The sequence below is a fragment of the Anolis carolinensis genome, unplaced genomic scaffold (genome assembly GCF_035594765.1).
Source record: "Anolis carolinensis isolate JA03-04 unplaced genomic scaffold, rAnoCar3.1.pri scaffold_12, whole genome shotgun sequence".
Lineage (NCBI taxonomy): Eukaryota > Metazoa > Chordata > Lepidosauria > Squamata > Dactyloidae > Anolis > Anolis carolinensis.
Genome location: NW_026943823.1, coordinates 19,939,766 through 19,956,309, shown reverse-complemented (window position 1 = coordinate 19,956,309; position 16,544 = coordinate 19,939,766). Strand labels below are relative to the sequence as shown.

The window sequence follows — 16,544 nt, the reverse complement described above, 5'->3', positions numbered from 1 at the left end:
CAGGATACAGTTATAATGTGTTTAAAACACAAAGTTAAAAACTTGGCATGATACTAAATGGCCTTTGACCATAAGCTGGCCACTTGGAGTGCCTCTGGTGTCGCTGTGAGAAGGTCCTCCATTGTGTGTGTGGCAGGGCTCAGGCTGCATTGTAGTCAGTGGTCTGTGGTTTGTCTCCACACTTGCGTGTCGTGGACTTCACTTGGTGGCCCCATTTCTTAAGGTTGGCTCTGCATCTCGTGGGGCCAGAGTGCAGTCTCTTCAGCGTCTTCCAAGTTGCCCAGTCATCTGTGTGCCAGGGAGAAATTTCTCATCTTGTCTCAGCCTCTGATTGAGGTTCTGGGTTTTCATCTGCCACTTTTGGACTCTCGCTTGCTGGGGTGTTACTGTGAGTATCTATATACCGTGTTTCCCCGAAAATAAGACAGTGTCTTACATTAATTTTTGCTCCCCAAGATGCTCTAGGTCTTATTTTCAGGGGATGTCTTATTTTTCCATGAAGAAGAATTCACATTTATTGTTGAACAAAAAAATGAACATTTATTATATACTGTATAGCAGTTGTCATCACAAACCAGCATAACCAGACAAACTGTGAATCCTATCAAGAATTTCTTGTTACTATCATTATTTCCATGTACAACAATTCTATGGTACATATATTTGCCAATCCTGCAAGCTCTGGTGTTTTGTTTGTTGGGCATGCTTCCAAACAAAATCTTTGCTAGGTCTTACTTTCAGGGGAGGCCTTATATTTAGCAATTCGGCAAAACCACGATTAGGTCTTATTTTCTGGGGATGTCTTATTTTAGGGGAAACAGGGTAGATCAGTGGTTCTCAACCTGGGGTCCCCATATGTTTTTGGCTACAACGCCCAGAAATCTCAGCCTGTTTACCAGCTGTTAGGATTTCTGGGAGTTGAAGGCCAAAAACATCTGGGGACCACAGGTTGAGAGCCACTGCTGTAGATCTGAGGAGGCTATTTCTTGATTTAAGGCGTTGGCTTGCTGGTTGATACCTGAACAGGGGATGGACCCGAGATGTCACTGCCTTGGGCCTTTCATTGCTGGCTGCTCCTTCCCGGCAGATATCAGGTGGTGCAATACCAACTAAACGGTATATTTTTCCAGTGATGTGGGGTGTAAACATACTGTGATGATGTGGCATGTCTCATCAAGAGCCACATCCACTGTTTTAATGTGGTGAGATGTATTCCACACTGGGCATGAGTATTCAGCAGCAGAGTATCAAAGTGCAACGGCAGATGTCTTCACTGTGTCTGGTTGTGATCCCCAAGTTGTGCCAGTCAGCTTTCGATGATATTATTTCTAGCATCCACTTTTTGCTAGATAGTCAGGCAGTGCTTCTTATAAGTCAGAGCATGGTCCAGAATGACTCCCATGTATTTAGGTGTGCTGCGATACTCCAGTGGGATTCCTTCCCAGGTCATCCTCAGGATTTGAGATGCTTGTCTGTTCTTAAGGAGAAAAGCACATGTCTGCATTTTAGATGGATTAGGGATCAGCTGGTTTTCCCTGTAATAGGCAGTAAGAGCACCTAAAGCTTCAGAGAGCTTCTGTTCAACCATTTCAAAGCTCCCTACTTGAGTGGTGGTGTATTTTGCGTAATAAATCCCTTTTATCAGTTGGTTGTTTGGAATCTGAAGCAGGGGGCAAAAAGTGCCATTAAGGATTTGACTATCAGCTTAATTAACTGTATTGCTTAATAACTCTAATGAAGGAAATTTTGATGAGGTAAGAACTGGGAAGAAGGACCACACCAGTCTTCCATCTGGAGAAACTCCATGAGTCTGACTGCTCCTTATATATGTTGGAAGCTCTTAAATGACACCACTGAAATGACAAATGGATTAAATAACGGGAAGGGTCATTCATCTTAATATGATATGTCATTTAGCATAGTGTTTGCCCAGCTGTTCTGTGGAGATAAAAATATTTAGCCAAAATAATTGGTTTCATTATTGAATTTCAGTGCTGTTCTAACATATGCAGCTTCACTTTACAAAACAGCAGAAAAAACAGACATGCTGCATTGCATTTTGTATCGTGAAGCCAGAAGCACTGATAGAATACATTTGCCATATGGCTGAATTTGACCCAAGCAGCTCCGGTTTCTGCCATTCTTCTCTGCCCGTTGAAAAGCTTCAAGCTAAAAGCTAGTCATAAGTTGGATTTGGGTTCATTGTAAAACCTAGGGCAATTTTCTTTTCTTCTTAGTGCTGTCTGTACCATCAGGAAGACCATTTTCCTGTCAGGAAAACTGCAGCAACATTGTTAACTCTTATGTACACATTTCCTTCTTTTTGGCCACCATTCCTAGGAGAAACTTAGTACACATTGAACAGGCATTTCAATTTGGAGCTTTCCTTCTTTTTTGGTAGACGGGTATGTTCCAAGATATTTTGACCCCATTCTGTAAACAAAAAGGAAATACTTTAGCAAATACCTATGTCTTAATTTCAGTTTGTATTAATACACTTGACAGTGATGTTTGAAAGTTTGAGGCAAATGGCTGGTATGAATTAGATAATTAATTTAGTTCTGATATATGTACATAAATTTCAGTGTGTACTGTACTGAATGAGAGATTGAACTACACTTGCCCATAATGAGCTTGACCCGTGTCTACCATTGGAACATTATAAGTCTTTATCCTCCCTCTTAAACATTCCATACTAAGATTCTGTTGAGTAAGATAGTACAGTATTCCCGCAAAAAGTGGAAATCCGCAGAGTAGGGACGCTATATATTTATACATTATTTTAGTAGCTATACACTATTTTAAGTCTTTATCAACCAATTGGCCCGGGCTGTGGCGCAGGCTGGTGAGCAGCCAGCCAGCTGCAGCCAGCTGTAACAAATTACTCTGACCAAGAGGTCATGAGTTCGAGGCCAGCTCGGAGCCTATGTTTGTCTTGTCCTTGTTCTATGTTAAAGGCATTGAATGTTTGCCTTATATATGTAATGTGATCCGCCCTGAGTCCCCTTCGGGGTGAGAAAGGCAGAATATAAATACTGTAAATAAATAAAATAAATAAATTGTGTGTTGATAAATCACCTCCTTCTCCTCTCGTTGCTGCTTGGGCTCTTTTCTCTCCCTTTGGCTTCTCCTTCCTCCGGATTTAAATTGTAATTTTTTATGAGTTATAATATTATTTTAGAGTTTGTTGAAAAAACGCAAAACCGTACAGTAGAGTCTCACTTATCCAAGCTAAACGAGCCGGCAAAAGCTTGGATAAGCGAATATCTTGGATAATAAGGAGGGATTAAGGAAAAGCCTATTAAACATCAAATTAGGTTATGATTTTACAAATTAAGCACCAAAACATAATGTTATACAACAAATTTGACAGAAAAAGTAGTTCAGTACGCAGTAATGTTATGTTGTAATTACTGTGTTTATGAATTTAGCACTAAAATATCACGATATATTGCAAACATTGACTACAAAAGTGGCTTGGATAATCCAGAGGCTTGGATAAGTGAGGCTTGGATAAGTGAGACTCTACTGTATCATATTTACAAGAGCATATTATGAAGTTTTGTCTAGCATTGGCATAGAAATTTTTCATAGCTCCTTACACTGGATTATTGTTTTGATGCTAGAATGCCAGGCATCACACTTTAAGCATGCTTCCAACAGAGAGGGAGAAAGGCCATTCTTGACAAGGGATGGTTCTGTTGCTCATAGATATTGATTCTGGCAAAGAGACAGTGCTTGCTTTGTAAATGATAAGACAGTTGAGGACATGCTTTTTCTCGCAAGCAGTGATTCAGTCAGGACCAAGAGAAAGGCAGTGTGACAAGATCAGTAACCAAACACCCGAATGTCTTTTTTTTCACTTTACAGTTTGTGTATATTGACCTCTGAAAGCATCTCCCCTTCTATAACACTGCCAATCTGCTTCAGTTCTTTTCTCCCAGCTCTCCAGCATTTGTTAGATAGAGGAAATGGTTAGATTAAGTCGTAAGTAGAGTTGTGCAATCTGGGTAAACCGTGAGCCGTTTCGTGTCCTGGCTTTCGGTGGGTGTCCCAATCGTTTTTTTGTTTTTTGTTTTTTGAGCCTTCTGAATATGGGAGGACAGATATCTGTTTTCACTCTGGGGGTGCCAAAAGATTAATTTTCAATTACCGCATTTTGGGGAGGGGCTTCCCAGGCTCCCCTTCCCGTCATTTTAGGCATTTAAGCTGTTTGTTTTTACTCTAGAGGAGAGGCGCTCTGCTGCAGGCAGGCGCACGCTTTAAAAAGGCTTCTTTCCTGTTTCCACTCTAGAGGAGAAGCGCTCTGCTACAGGCAAGTGCATGCTTTAAGGAGGCTTCTTACCTGTTTCCTCTCTAGAGGAGAGGCGTTTTAAGGAGGCTTCTTGTTTAAAGCTGTTTTTTCTGCTCTAGAGGAGGGGTGCTCAGCTGCAGGCAGGCACGCACTTTAAGGAGGCTGGTTTGAAGCTGTTTTTTCTACTCTAGAGAAGATGCGCTCGGCGGCAGGCAGGCAGGCTTCTTACCTGTTTCGGCTCTAGAAGAGAGACACTATAAGGAGGCTACTTGTGTAATGCTGTTTTTCTACTCTAAAGGAGAGGCACACGCTTTAAGGAGGCTTCTTCTTTCTACTCTAGATGAGAGGCACTTTTCCCAATATTACTTCAGGGTGTTAGATGTGTTAAACTGGAAGAGGAACATATTTGGATTGAGGAAGGAGACATCTGTTTTCTCTATATGCTAAGCTAATTTTATATACATTTTTATATATTATATTATTATATACTATATTATATATATAATTTATAATAATTTATAAATATATAATATATTGTATAGTCTTATAATACTGATAATATTATAATGGAATACAATATAATAATAATTATTATATATTATACTAGCTGTGCCCAGCCACGCGTTGCTGTGGCATTGTCTGGTGGTGTTGGTGAGAAATTGTGGTGGTACTGAATGTCTGTTGTATGGTTGTCTTTATGTTTAGTATGCATTTGGTTGTTTGTGTCCTGTGAAAGTGGTGAGGGTAGAGGACGTCTATGTCTCTGTGTAGTATTGTATAGTATTTATACGTTGTCCATGTGTTGTGAATGCTTGGATTGTGTCCTGCTGCATAGTAGAAAGGGTTGGACTGGATGGCCCTTAGGGGTCTCTCCAAACTCTTGTGCCTGTCCCCTGGGCTGAGTCGGTTGCTAGGAGACCAAGTGGGTGGAACTTAGCCTTCTAACTGGCAGCAATTGGATAAAAACAATTATTCCTCTCTCTCTCTAATTAGGACTTTATTTTTCTTTTCTTTTTGTTGTATCAACCTAGAGCCGTGGATGATGGGTTGTGTTGTCAAATTTCGAGGTTGGGGGGGCCTGTAGTTTTGTTGTTTTGTCCGCTGCCCTGATACCATCACTCTTTTATATATATAGATAAATGGGTTATATAGCTGTGTGGAAGGGCCTTGAGTCTACACTGCCATATAATCCAGTGCAAATTAGATAATCTGTGGAAGAAGCCTAAGTGAGGCCTAAATCAGCCTGTCCCCTAACTGAAGCCTGGCTGTCCCTTGGCTGGTTGCTAGGCAACCAAGTGGGCAGAGATTAGCCCTCTAAACTGGCAGCCATTGGATAAAAAAAATTATTGCTCTCCCTCTAATTAGGACTTTATTTTTCTTTTCTTTTTGTTGTATCAACCTTGAGGCGTGGATGATGGGTTGTGTTGTCAAATTTTGAGGTTGGGGGGCCTGTACTTTTGTTGTTTTGTGAATTGCCGTGATGCCATCACTCTTTTATATATATAGATGTTAAATGTAATATTACTAATAATAATACCATATAATGATATAGTACAATATAGTAATGTAATGCTTATATTGTGCTATGCTAATAATATATTGTATGTTCCTTTGATTTGTAAGCCGCTCTGAGTCCCCTTCGGGGTGAGAAGAGCAGGATATAAACGTAGTAAATAAATAAATAAATAAATAAATATAATAGGGGTTGTTGTATGTCATGAAAGGCCATGAAAGCCTTCGACAACACAATAAATATAATATTATTGATCAGAATTGTCTTGCTTCTCCAGAAGCTACAAGTGACACTGTTAGACACAATTTTCCCCTCAATTGAGCTAACAGCTTTAGGGATAGAAGGTGTCAAACATTCCAACTTTGCTTCCAACAAATAGTATACATATTCCAGTACAGCTACTTTAAAGAAAAACAAATGTATCACGTTTTATTTTTATTTTGACTGTAACCTTCATGCGAATGTGTGTTTTGTCACTGGAATGCAAACAATCTCAGAGTTCCATATATTGTATTTTGTGATTATTGAGGACATCACCAAGTCATTTTCTGCGTGGCAGTGACAATATTCTTGGGGTTTTCCAGGTTACAGAAACATTTGAATGAAAATTATTTTGAAATGAACAGAAGTCAAGGAGGGAAGGAAGAAACAACACAGCCCTTTAAAAGTAAGTATCTTCTTGAAAGTGTTGGAATTCAATCCCACACTGCCCAAGTATCCAGGCCTCAACGAGGAAGAGTTAGTTAGCTTAGAATAGGCTGAGGGAAATACCTTCCTGTCTCCTGAATGACAGTTGGAGTGTATCTATTTCTTCTTTCCTCTCTGTTTCTGCTTTCATTCTGATTGGTTATGTAGAATGGATACTTTGACTTCTACTTTTACATCTTGGCGTGTGCTGTTTGTATTGAGATCTCTCTCTGCTTGTGTGTCAGAGATGTCTACTTGGAGATTCCATTCTTAAAGACATGGTTCTTCACTCTAACAGCTGAGTTACCTGTGTGCCATTACATGAATGCTTATGAATATTACTTGTTCAAAGGGTTGACTTCTAACAAGACCATGACTAGTCTTGACTAGTGGTTTTCAAAAGGTGGTCTCCACATGTTCATGGAGATTGACATTTGCCAAACGGATATGACATAATTTTTCCTTTTCAATAAGATTAGGGTTGACATTTATTTCCAAAGGGATATGTGCCCAGAGACTGGGTGCAGTTATTTCCAGTATGGAGGAGGGATACATGGGGGCGGAGGTTATGGTTTTAACTGAGAAGTGGGATTTTATTGATTTTTTTTCTATTTGATTGAAGGATTTTAATGTTTGTATTCTGTTTGTAAGCCGCCTTGGGTCTGTGTTGTGGAGAAAAGTAGGATAGAAATATTCTAAATAAATAAATGAAAAAGGATGGATATATCCATATATTCCTTTCACAAGGTGCAGAGGCCAGGAATTCCTCCTGTTTTACATGCTAAAGCAGTGGTTCGCAAACTTTTTTTGACCAGGGCCCACTTTGACTAGGGAGCACTTTAACCAGAGATGATCTTGACTGGGGGCTCCATTTGACCAGTAACTACCTTGATCAGGGACCACTTGACCAGGGACCACTTTGACCAAGGACCACTTGATCGGAGACGACTTGACCGGGAACCACTCTCCAACATTAGTACCAAAAGGGTTACAAATCAGTTTTTGGTCAACTTTAGATTCGGTTTATTTATTTGTGGCCCTGATTCAGAAAATTGCTTTGGATAGACCACATCAACTCTAGCTTCTGATACAAAACATATGCCATCCAGTCGCCATCTGCTTGCCCACAGAAAGCCATATTTAATAATCTTAGAGCTGATATGGTCTATCCAACGCAATGGTTAGCTCTGCAGAAAGGAGCAGAAATAAAATAAATAAATTAAGATGAAGGAGGTTCATGGACCAGATTTTCATTCTCGTGGGCTGCAGCCCACAGGTTGAGAACCAGTGTGCTAAAGAATAACGGCGGCAGCGATTTCTGGTTTGAGTTCCTGTTTAACAATTTTTGCTTTGTTTGACATGGGCAAAATAAGAGTTTTTAGAAGCTGGGTCTATTGACAATGAGATATTAACAAGTCCATGTTCTGTCTTCATATTGGCAGATAGCAAAGAAATAACCGGCGTGCCTGTAAGAGTTCAAGCGGAGAGGAAGTGCCGTAATTCCTGGGAAAGCGCTCTCTGGGAAGCAGTAAAAGACAACTTGACACAACATTTAAACTACAGCAGGATTTTCCCAGAAAGCTTCCCATGCAAATTTAATTACACGCACAAAGAATTCCTGATGCGACGATGCAATCTTCAGCCAGCCAGATGCAAACCCAAAGAGTGTGCAGCAAATGGAGACGTGGGCACCCTCGAAAATGCCTGTCCTCTTGAATACTATGAAGTGGCTATTCTTGGTAAGCAACTACCATCTCCCAAAAGTAGAATTCAGTTCTTTGTGGGGAAGTCTAACAGGTTGTGAACTCTGGACCTAATTAAGCAGCTGCCACTGTTACAAGATAGTAAGAGTAATGGGTTTATGTGTACGATAACTGTAGAGAGTAGTGGTGTGCATTTGTATGGAATCGCTGTTAGTTTTGTTTAGTGTCATTCGTTTTGTCTCAGTTTGTTTTCGTCCCTGTTTCCAAAAATGGGGCGCCTATACGAATATCCGCTGGATAACGGAGGAAGCCAGGGAGTTTCAGAAAAACATCTATTTCTGCTTTATTGACTATTCTAAAGCCTTCGACTGTGTGGATCATAATAAACTGTGGCATGTTCTTGATGGTATGGGGAGACCAAGTCACTTTGTCTGTCTCCTGAGAAATCTGTATAAAGACCAAGTAGCCACAGTAAGAACAGACCAGGGAACAACAGACTGGTTCAAGATTGGGAAAGGAGTGCGGACATCAGGGCTGCATACTTTCACCCTCCCTATTCAACTTGTACGCAGAACACATCATGCGACGTGCGGGGCTTGACAATTCCAAGGCCGGAGTTAAAATTGCTGGAAGAAACATTAACAACCTTATATATGCAGATGATACCAGTCTGATGGCTGAAAGTGAGAAGGAGCTGAGGAGCCTTATCACCAAAGTGAAAGAAGAAAGTGCAAAAGCTGGATTGCAGCTAAACATCAAGAAAATATGATAGCAACCAGACTGATTGATAACTGGCAAATAGAGGGAGAAAACGTAGAGGCAGTGACAGACTTTATATTTCTAGGCGCGAAGATCACTGCAGATGCAGACTGCAGCCAGGAAATCAGAAGACGCCTATTTTTTGGGAGGAGAGCAAGGACCAACCTCAATAAAATAGTGAAGAGCAGAGACATCACACTGGCAGTGAAGATCCGCATAGTTAAAGCAATGGTATTCCCCATAGTAACCTATGCAAGGGCTGGACCATAAGGAAGGCTGAGCGAAGGAAGATAGATGCTTTTGAATTTTGGTACTGGAGGAAAATCCTGAGAGTGCCTTGGACTGCAAGAAGACCCAACCAGTCCATCCTCCCGGAAATAATGCCCGATTGCTCACTGGAGGGAAGGATACTAGCGGCAAAGATGAAGTATTTTGGGCCACATCATGAGAAGACAGGAAAGCTTGGAGAAGATCATGATGCTGGGGAAAATGGAAGGAAAAAGGAAGAGAGGCCGACCAAGGGTGAGATGGATGAATGGTATCCTTGAAGAGACTGGCTTGACCTTGAAGGAACTGGGGGCGGCGACGGCCGACAGGGAGCTTTGGCGTGGACTGGTCCATGGGGCCACGAAGAGTCGGAAACGACTGAGTGAATGAAGAAGAAGAAGCCCTGCTGTTTTAGCGCACTGAGATAATTTTAGGAAGATTACAAATTCAAAAGTCTAATAAACTGCAGAGCTGGACAGAAGGATGCCGGAATTCAATGAACATGGACCAATGCCATTATTATGCACAGGGCAGCCAATCCCACTATGGTTGAAAAGCTGGCGACTACCTGCTAAATCACATGACTAAAGAGCTGTAAAGGTTATTGGTGTCAAATTGAAAATGAGTGATCATGAGGCAGTAAAGGCCGGCATTGATGCTTGAAAAGAATTTTGGAATGTCTTTGTCCAAGCAGGGTATTGAGAATTGATTTGGAAGGGAGTTCATAAAGGAAATGGCTGATGAAGCGGGTTATCTGTACATGTAATAAAAGTGAAAATATGTATGTGTGTGTGTGACTGGGATGTCCACTTCCAAGACAAGCTCCCACTTCCACAAATAGTGATAGCTCCCACTACTCAGGAGACACCAGTGGCCCTCCCTCCAATGACATTGCAGGTTAAAGTGAGCGCAGTGAACATGTCCAAGAGCCCTGCCAATGTCCTCCACAAACACCATCCTGCCCATCACCCAAGGGAAGGCTTTCATGCGCAGACAACTTAATCCTAGATTTTCTGTTTTTCCTCCACCACAGATATCGCAGTGTTTCTTACTCTTTCCATTGGTGTGGAATTTGCATGATCCCTCCCACTGCCTCTCCCATAACCATTTCCTATTCTTTTCTATGACACACAGCAAACTGGACTTGATCAGCAACTAAACATACTAGAGAGGTTTTGGGAGAATTCACCATGATTTATAGGAGTTGTAGTGACTGGGATGTATAGTTCACCTGCAATCTAAGAGCACTCTGTACCCCACTATGGACCTGGTACTATTTTGGCACACAGAACCCACATGACCAGCAGAAAATACTGGAGGTCTTTGGAGGGATTTATAGGAGTTCACCTACATCCAGAGCGCACTATGAACCCAAACAATGATGGATCTGGACCAAACTTCGCATACATACCCGATATGCCCGAATTTGAATCTTGGTGGGTTTTGAGGGGGATTGGCCTGGACATTTTGGAGTTGTAGGTACTGGGATGTATAGTTCACATGCAATCCATGAGCACTCTGAACTGCACCAAGGGTGAAATTGGGCCAAACCTGCACACAGCAAAAAACCAGCAAAATATACTGAAGGTCTTTGGGGAAAACTCACCTTGATTTGGGGGAGTTGTTCATTTACACCCAGAGAGCACTGTGAAACCAAACACTGATGGATCTGGACCAAACTTGGCACACATACCTGATATGCTGAAATTTGATACTGGAGGGGTTTGGGGAGAACTGACTTTCCTTTCTGGAAGTTGTAGTTCACCCACAACTAGGGAAACTGTGACCTCCACCAATGATGGACCAGAACCAAACGTGGCATACAGAACCCCCATGACTAACCCAACTTGCTGGAGGGGTTTGAGGGGACTGACTTACCAGAGTGGGAGTTGTAGTTCACCCTACAGCCAGAGAGCACACTTAACCCCACCAATGATGCACTCAGAGCAAACATGCTCAACATAACATACTTTGAGTACTGACAGAGTTTCTCGGGGTCAACCTGGCATTATGTGAGTTGTAGTTCACCCACAACCTTATGCATTTTGTACAAATGACCCGGGCAACACCAGGTACCCAAGCTAGTTAATAATATTGTAATCATAACTGGCATTCAGATCTATCGGATTATGACCCTCAACTAGATCATTTCCCAGCCTTCTCTGGATTGCACCAGTAGGCACTGCTACCTTTCCTCTTCTTTCCTGCCTTTGATTAAAAGATTTGTTGAGGACAACAAAATGGTCCTTTAATCTAGACAACTTTCTCTTGCACAGGGAAAAATCATGACGACGCTGTTGATGTTGTTTTCGTTCCCGCATGTTCTGAAGACTCCCATTTATTTCGTGGAAAAGCTACATCCAGTTCTGTCGTGTTGACTCACACAAGTGGCACTTCATGTCAGCAGGAGAGTATTAACAATGAAGGGCGTTCTGAAATGTTTCCGTTTACAGGTAGGAATTTCTTGATGATGATGATGTTGGCATTGGTGATTTTCTTGTGACAGTCAGAACGTGTTCTCCAGGAAAGGAGCTGGAGGTGTAAATGAACATTTCCCATCCAAGAGCTCCCTTCACAGAATCATTCCTTAGAGTTGCCTTATTTTAAGCTATTTCTTAAACCCTTACAGCATTTTAAATTAATATATGTTTAAATGAATTAATATACATCCTTACCATGCAAGTAGCAAAAATGTGAGCAAAATCATAGCCGGCATCACTGGGTTGTTGTGAATTTTCCAGGCTGTATGGCCATGTTCCAGAAGCAGTCTCTCCTGACATTTCGCCCAGGCATCTTCAGAGGTTGTGAGGTCTGTTGGAAATTAGGCAAGTGAGGTTTATATACCTGTGGAATGTCCAGGGTGGGAGAAAGAACTCTTGTCCAATGCTGAATTCTGGTCACTGTATCTGGGTTTATTGATGGAGATTTTGTCATTAGGTTTTAAATCTTCGTTAACTGATTATATGTTTTATGCATTATGTCCTAATTGCTGTATGTTTTTAACTTGTGTGTTTTCTATTGTATTGGAAACCGCCCTGAGTCCCTTGAGAAGATAGGGCGGTATATAAATAAAGTTTATTATTATTATTATTATTATTATTATTATTATTATTATTATTATTAGTGACACAAAAACAGAGTATGACACAGCAAACGAGATGCATATGCTGGATTTCGTATCACAAAATCACAAGTCGAACACTTCCCAAGTGTCTAGGACTGTGTGATGTATTTTAGAGGTTTTTTTTAATACTGGTAACCAGATCGTGTTCATTTTCATGGTCTCCTCCTTTCTGTTGACTCTAAACTCTAAAATCAGGACATTAAATAAAGAACAGCACTCAGAAAACAGGGGAATTCCAGACAAGAAACAATCAGGGCCAGTTAACACCTTCCAACAAAGGATTCCCCCAGGCAGGAAACAACCAGGATTTGAAGCTGCAAGATTATTCAATGCTAATCAAGCTGAGCAATTTCAACATTGACACTTGCCTCAAACAGACAAGAGTTCTTTCTCCCACCCTGGACATTATTCCACAGATATATAATTTCCACTTGCCTGGTTTCCAACACACCGCACAACCTCTGAGGATGCCTGCCATAGTTGTCGGTGAAACGTCAGGAGAGAATGATTCTGGCACATGGCCATACAGCAACCCAGTGTGAGCAAACAATCACACTTTCAATAGGTTGTCTTTCTTTTTCCTTCCTTCCATTTATTATTTGTCGACTGTAAATAAGTTGCCGATGGCAATTTGGAAATAAGCAATTATACACACATATGCTTAATTGAGCCTATTTCTCTGCAGGTGTTTCCCTGTATAATTGTGTATACAAAGTGAACAGGTTTTGAATATTTGACCTGCACTTGAGTAGATGAATGTGAATTCTGCTTATTATAAACTTCTGTAATGGTGTATAAGAAAAATTGCCAATCACTCTAGAAATGCTAAACCAAAAGAGATGGATGCCCTGGGTTATTGTTGTTGTGCCAATCATTTTGTCGTTTTAGATGTTTATATTTAGACACTGGAAAGGTACAGTTCTCTGCATGTGGCAAATGAGAGGTCCTGAATTACGAGATCTCCTCTTGCAGCCCAGGTTGAGCAAAGGTCACGTAACGGGAGATGAAAAACAATACTCTGGTGCTCCGGGCACCGCCTCTCGGGTTGTTCCCTTGCCTCGCACACACCTTTGAGCTCCTTTGCCCATTTCCTTCTTTTTCTTATTTTGTTGTTATGTGTTTCTATATTTTTGTTGTGCCTCTGAATACTTTTCTACAAGAAAAACCCATGATAGATTTTATTATGGGATTTTCTTGGCCAGATGTATTCAGAGGGGTTTTGTATTTACTTTCCTCCAAGGCAGTGAGAATGCGACTTCCTAAGACCTTGCTCTTGCTTGCTCTGCTTCTTTTATCCCTCTAGTGCAGTGGTTCTCAACCTGTGGGTCCCCAGGTGTTTTGGCCTACAACTCCCAGAAATCCCAGCCAGTTTACCAGCTGTTAGGATTCCTGGAAGGCCAAAACATCTGGAGACCCACAGGTTGTGAACCAGTGCTCTGGTATTTCCACCTTCCTTCACCTCTGCTTTGTTTTCTGTTGCTTTCTATGCCATGTTGGTTGCACTGTTTTGTGTACCCTTTCCCCAAAACACATCTGAGCTCTGTCTTTAAAGAGCTGTTATTATGTCACTGGCAATAATGTATTGCCAATGTTATCTCCATCACCCCTGAACTGGATCTTTTGGTGCTGCGGTTTGCCATCTTCATAACTGGAACTTCGTCATCGGGCAGTGTCCAGGTAAAGGCTAAATCCGCAGGTGATGCCACTTCATTTTGTAAGAGTTCATCTGATGGCACAATGGGTTAAACCCTTTTTGCCGTCTGGACTGCTGACTTGAAGGTTGGGTTGCTGACCTGAAGGTTGGTGGTTCGAATCCACAAGACGGGGTGAGCTCCTGTCTGTCAGCTCTAGCTTGTGGGGACATGAAAGAAGCCTCCCAGCAAGGCGGTAACACATCCGGGTGTCCCCTGGGCAACCTTTCTGTAGACAGCCGATTCTCTCACACTAGAAGCGACTTGTAATGTTCTCAAGTCGCTTCTGACATGATAAAAATATATTCTCGTTGGCATCCAGCCGGGCCACTCTACATGCCGACAAGAGGGAGGCGCATGCACAAAAGGGAAACTGGCATGCGCCGGAGAGGAAGAAGCGCAGGAAGAAGGCTTGCAAAGAGGAGAAAGGCCACCTAACTACTAATATAATGTGTAAATATTGAATTAAATATAGTGCCCCTACTTTGCGGAATTTCACTTATTGCGGGTGGTCTTGGAATGTAACCCCTGCGATAAGTGAGGGAACACTGTATAACAATAACAAGACCGACAACAGATAGAGGTATATATAGGCTTTCCCATCCTTCAGCATCTTTGGTTGCTGTGCCTGGTTCCGGCCACCGGAGGGTACTGTCACTCCATCTCCCTGCCAAAGACCTTTCATTGTTTGTAAATTTCCTTTTTTCTGATCAAACGCCAAGCCTAAATACCTCCCTGCTTTAATGTGGTTCCTATTTATTTACTCACGTTTGTTTTTGAACTGCTAAGTAGGCAGAAACTGGTCTAAAAGTCAGGAGCTCACCCTGACTCAGGCTTCGAACTCTCAACCTTCCAGTTGGCAAGATTTATTGCAGCTTGGTGATTAACTTGCTGTGCTAAAGCCCGGCCCATAACCAATCAGAATGGGAGCAGAAACAGAGAAGAGAGAAAGAGATCCATTCCGACTGTCATTCAAGAGACAAGAGGGAAGGGAATTTTCTCAGCCTATACTAAGCTAACTAACTACACCTTATTGAGGACTGGGGTTGAATTCCAACACTCGTTTGCATCCTCCTGCTTTCATCCTCCTTTTTGCTCCACTCTATTCACATGAATGCTTTTCCTTGACATATAATAAAACGAAAGGAGAAGGTTTTGATACCCATTCCACTCTCTGTTTTTGCCCAGTAGATGTAGCTGTAAAAGCTGGTGCTGACCTGGAGAAACAACATGTCGTCTGTATCCTGGATATCTGTTCTTTAGGCGAAGATAAAGTTGAGGTCTTTCTGAACAAAGTGTACAAAATCACAGAAGATGGTCTAACCAACCAGACAGATCTTAAGAATGATCAGACGTCTGTACGGTGAAGAGGAATTAACGTGGATCTCGGCATATTTTTCCTGCCACTGCTTGAGGAAAGCTTGGATACCTAGCCAGCAATATTGCAAAAGGAAGCCCCTGAACATTGGTGCCTAGGCAGATACATTGCCAAGCGATCCATCACGACACCTTTCTATGAGTGTTGGGTTATAAGGGAGGTCAAGCACTGCTCTCTGTGAATAAATCTTTGCACAGGTGAGAAAAAATAATTTGGCTTAGATCTGCTGATACTTAATTGGTAGGCATCTGAGCTTGACGATGTTCCCAAACCTTTATCACAATAGTGAATTCTCTGGGTGATTTTTCTGGAAGACTCCAAGTATCATTGTAGCGAAATGAGGCCTGTCAGAAGGAACTGCCAAAATTAGGTTCTCACTGGCAAATGGAAGGAGTTGGGAGAGGAACGAAGAAAATGTGCAAGGTTTCTTAACCTACATCGTAATCTCCTTGTGCTGAAAACGACTCCCAGTATTTTCTTATAGAAGCCAACAAGATTCTGGACTGGGAAAGGTGCCCTTCTTGTTATCCAGCCCTTTTGTTTGCTGTGCCAAACGTGAGAATAATTATATTACCCGTTGTTTTTTTTATAACGTCCCTCTGCCCTGCAAGTTGGCCATTTCCAAGCAAAACATTCAAACGAGAAATTATCATTTGACTCCTTCTGTATAAATGGAAATGAAGCAAAGCTGCTGTTGATGCACAACTAGTGGTTAGCTCATCCCTGGGAAATTTTGAGATAACGCCTTCAGAAGGGGCTTCATACAGCTGCCGTGCAGTACAAATGAAGAGCGAAGTGTGCATGTCTGTGCACATGGTACACATGGGGTATTTGCATTGGCTGCATTGGGAACAACGTACCTGTGTTTTACATTGCACTGCAACACTGATAACTTATAAATATTTCATTTTTTTTAAAAAAAAATGTTAGCATTCAAGATGTTGTACATAATAGGGTATTTTATAATGTGTTTTTCTGTATCATTAAAAAAAATACATTAATGGGTTGCTGTGAGTTTTCTGGGCTGTCTGGCCATGTTCCAGAAGCATTCGCTCCTGACGTTTCGCCCACATCTATGGCAGGCATTTTCAGAGGTTATGAGATCTGTTGGAAACTAGGCAAGTGAGG

At 41.7% G+C, this 16,544-nt stretch overlaps 1 protein-coding gene across 3 annotated transcripts in view; it reads left to right on the top strand.

The window, feature by feature from the left end:
* The window catches only part of radx (RPA1 related single stranded DNA binding protein, X-linked), a 98,717-nt gene that overhangs the window by 19,186 nt on the left and 62,987 nt on the right, over positions 1 to 16,544 (top strand). Inside the window, exons 12-15 of one of the 3 annotated variants that reach the window (XM_016998770.2) lie at positions 6,392 to 6,474; positions 7,937 to 8,233; positions 11,500 to 11,676; positions 15,230 to 16,417. In XM_016998770.2, the coding sequence (XP_016854259.2) occupies positions 6,392 to 6,474; positions 7,937 to 8,233; positions 11,500 to 11,676; positions 15,230 to 15,405 (733 nt within the window). In that variant the 3' untranslated portion in view covers positions 15,406 to 16,417. Of the gene's footprint in view, positions 1 to 6,391; positions 6,475 to 7,936; positions 8,234 to 11,499; positions 11,677 to 15,226; positions 16,418 to 16,544 lie in introns of those variants that run through there. The other 2 variants (XM_008123830.3, XM_062963791.1) reach the window with 2 other exon arrangements.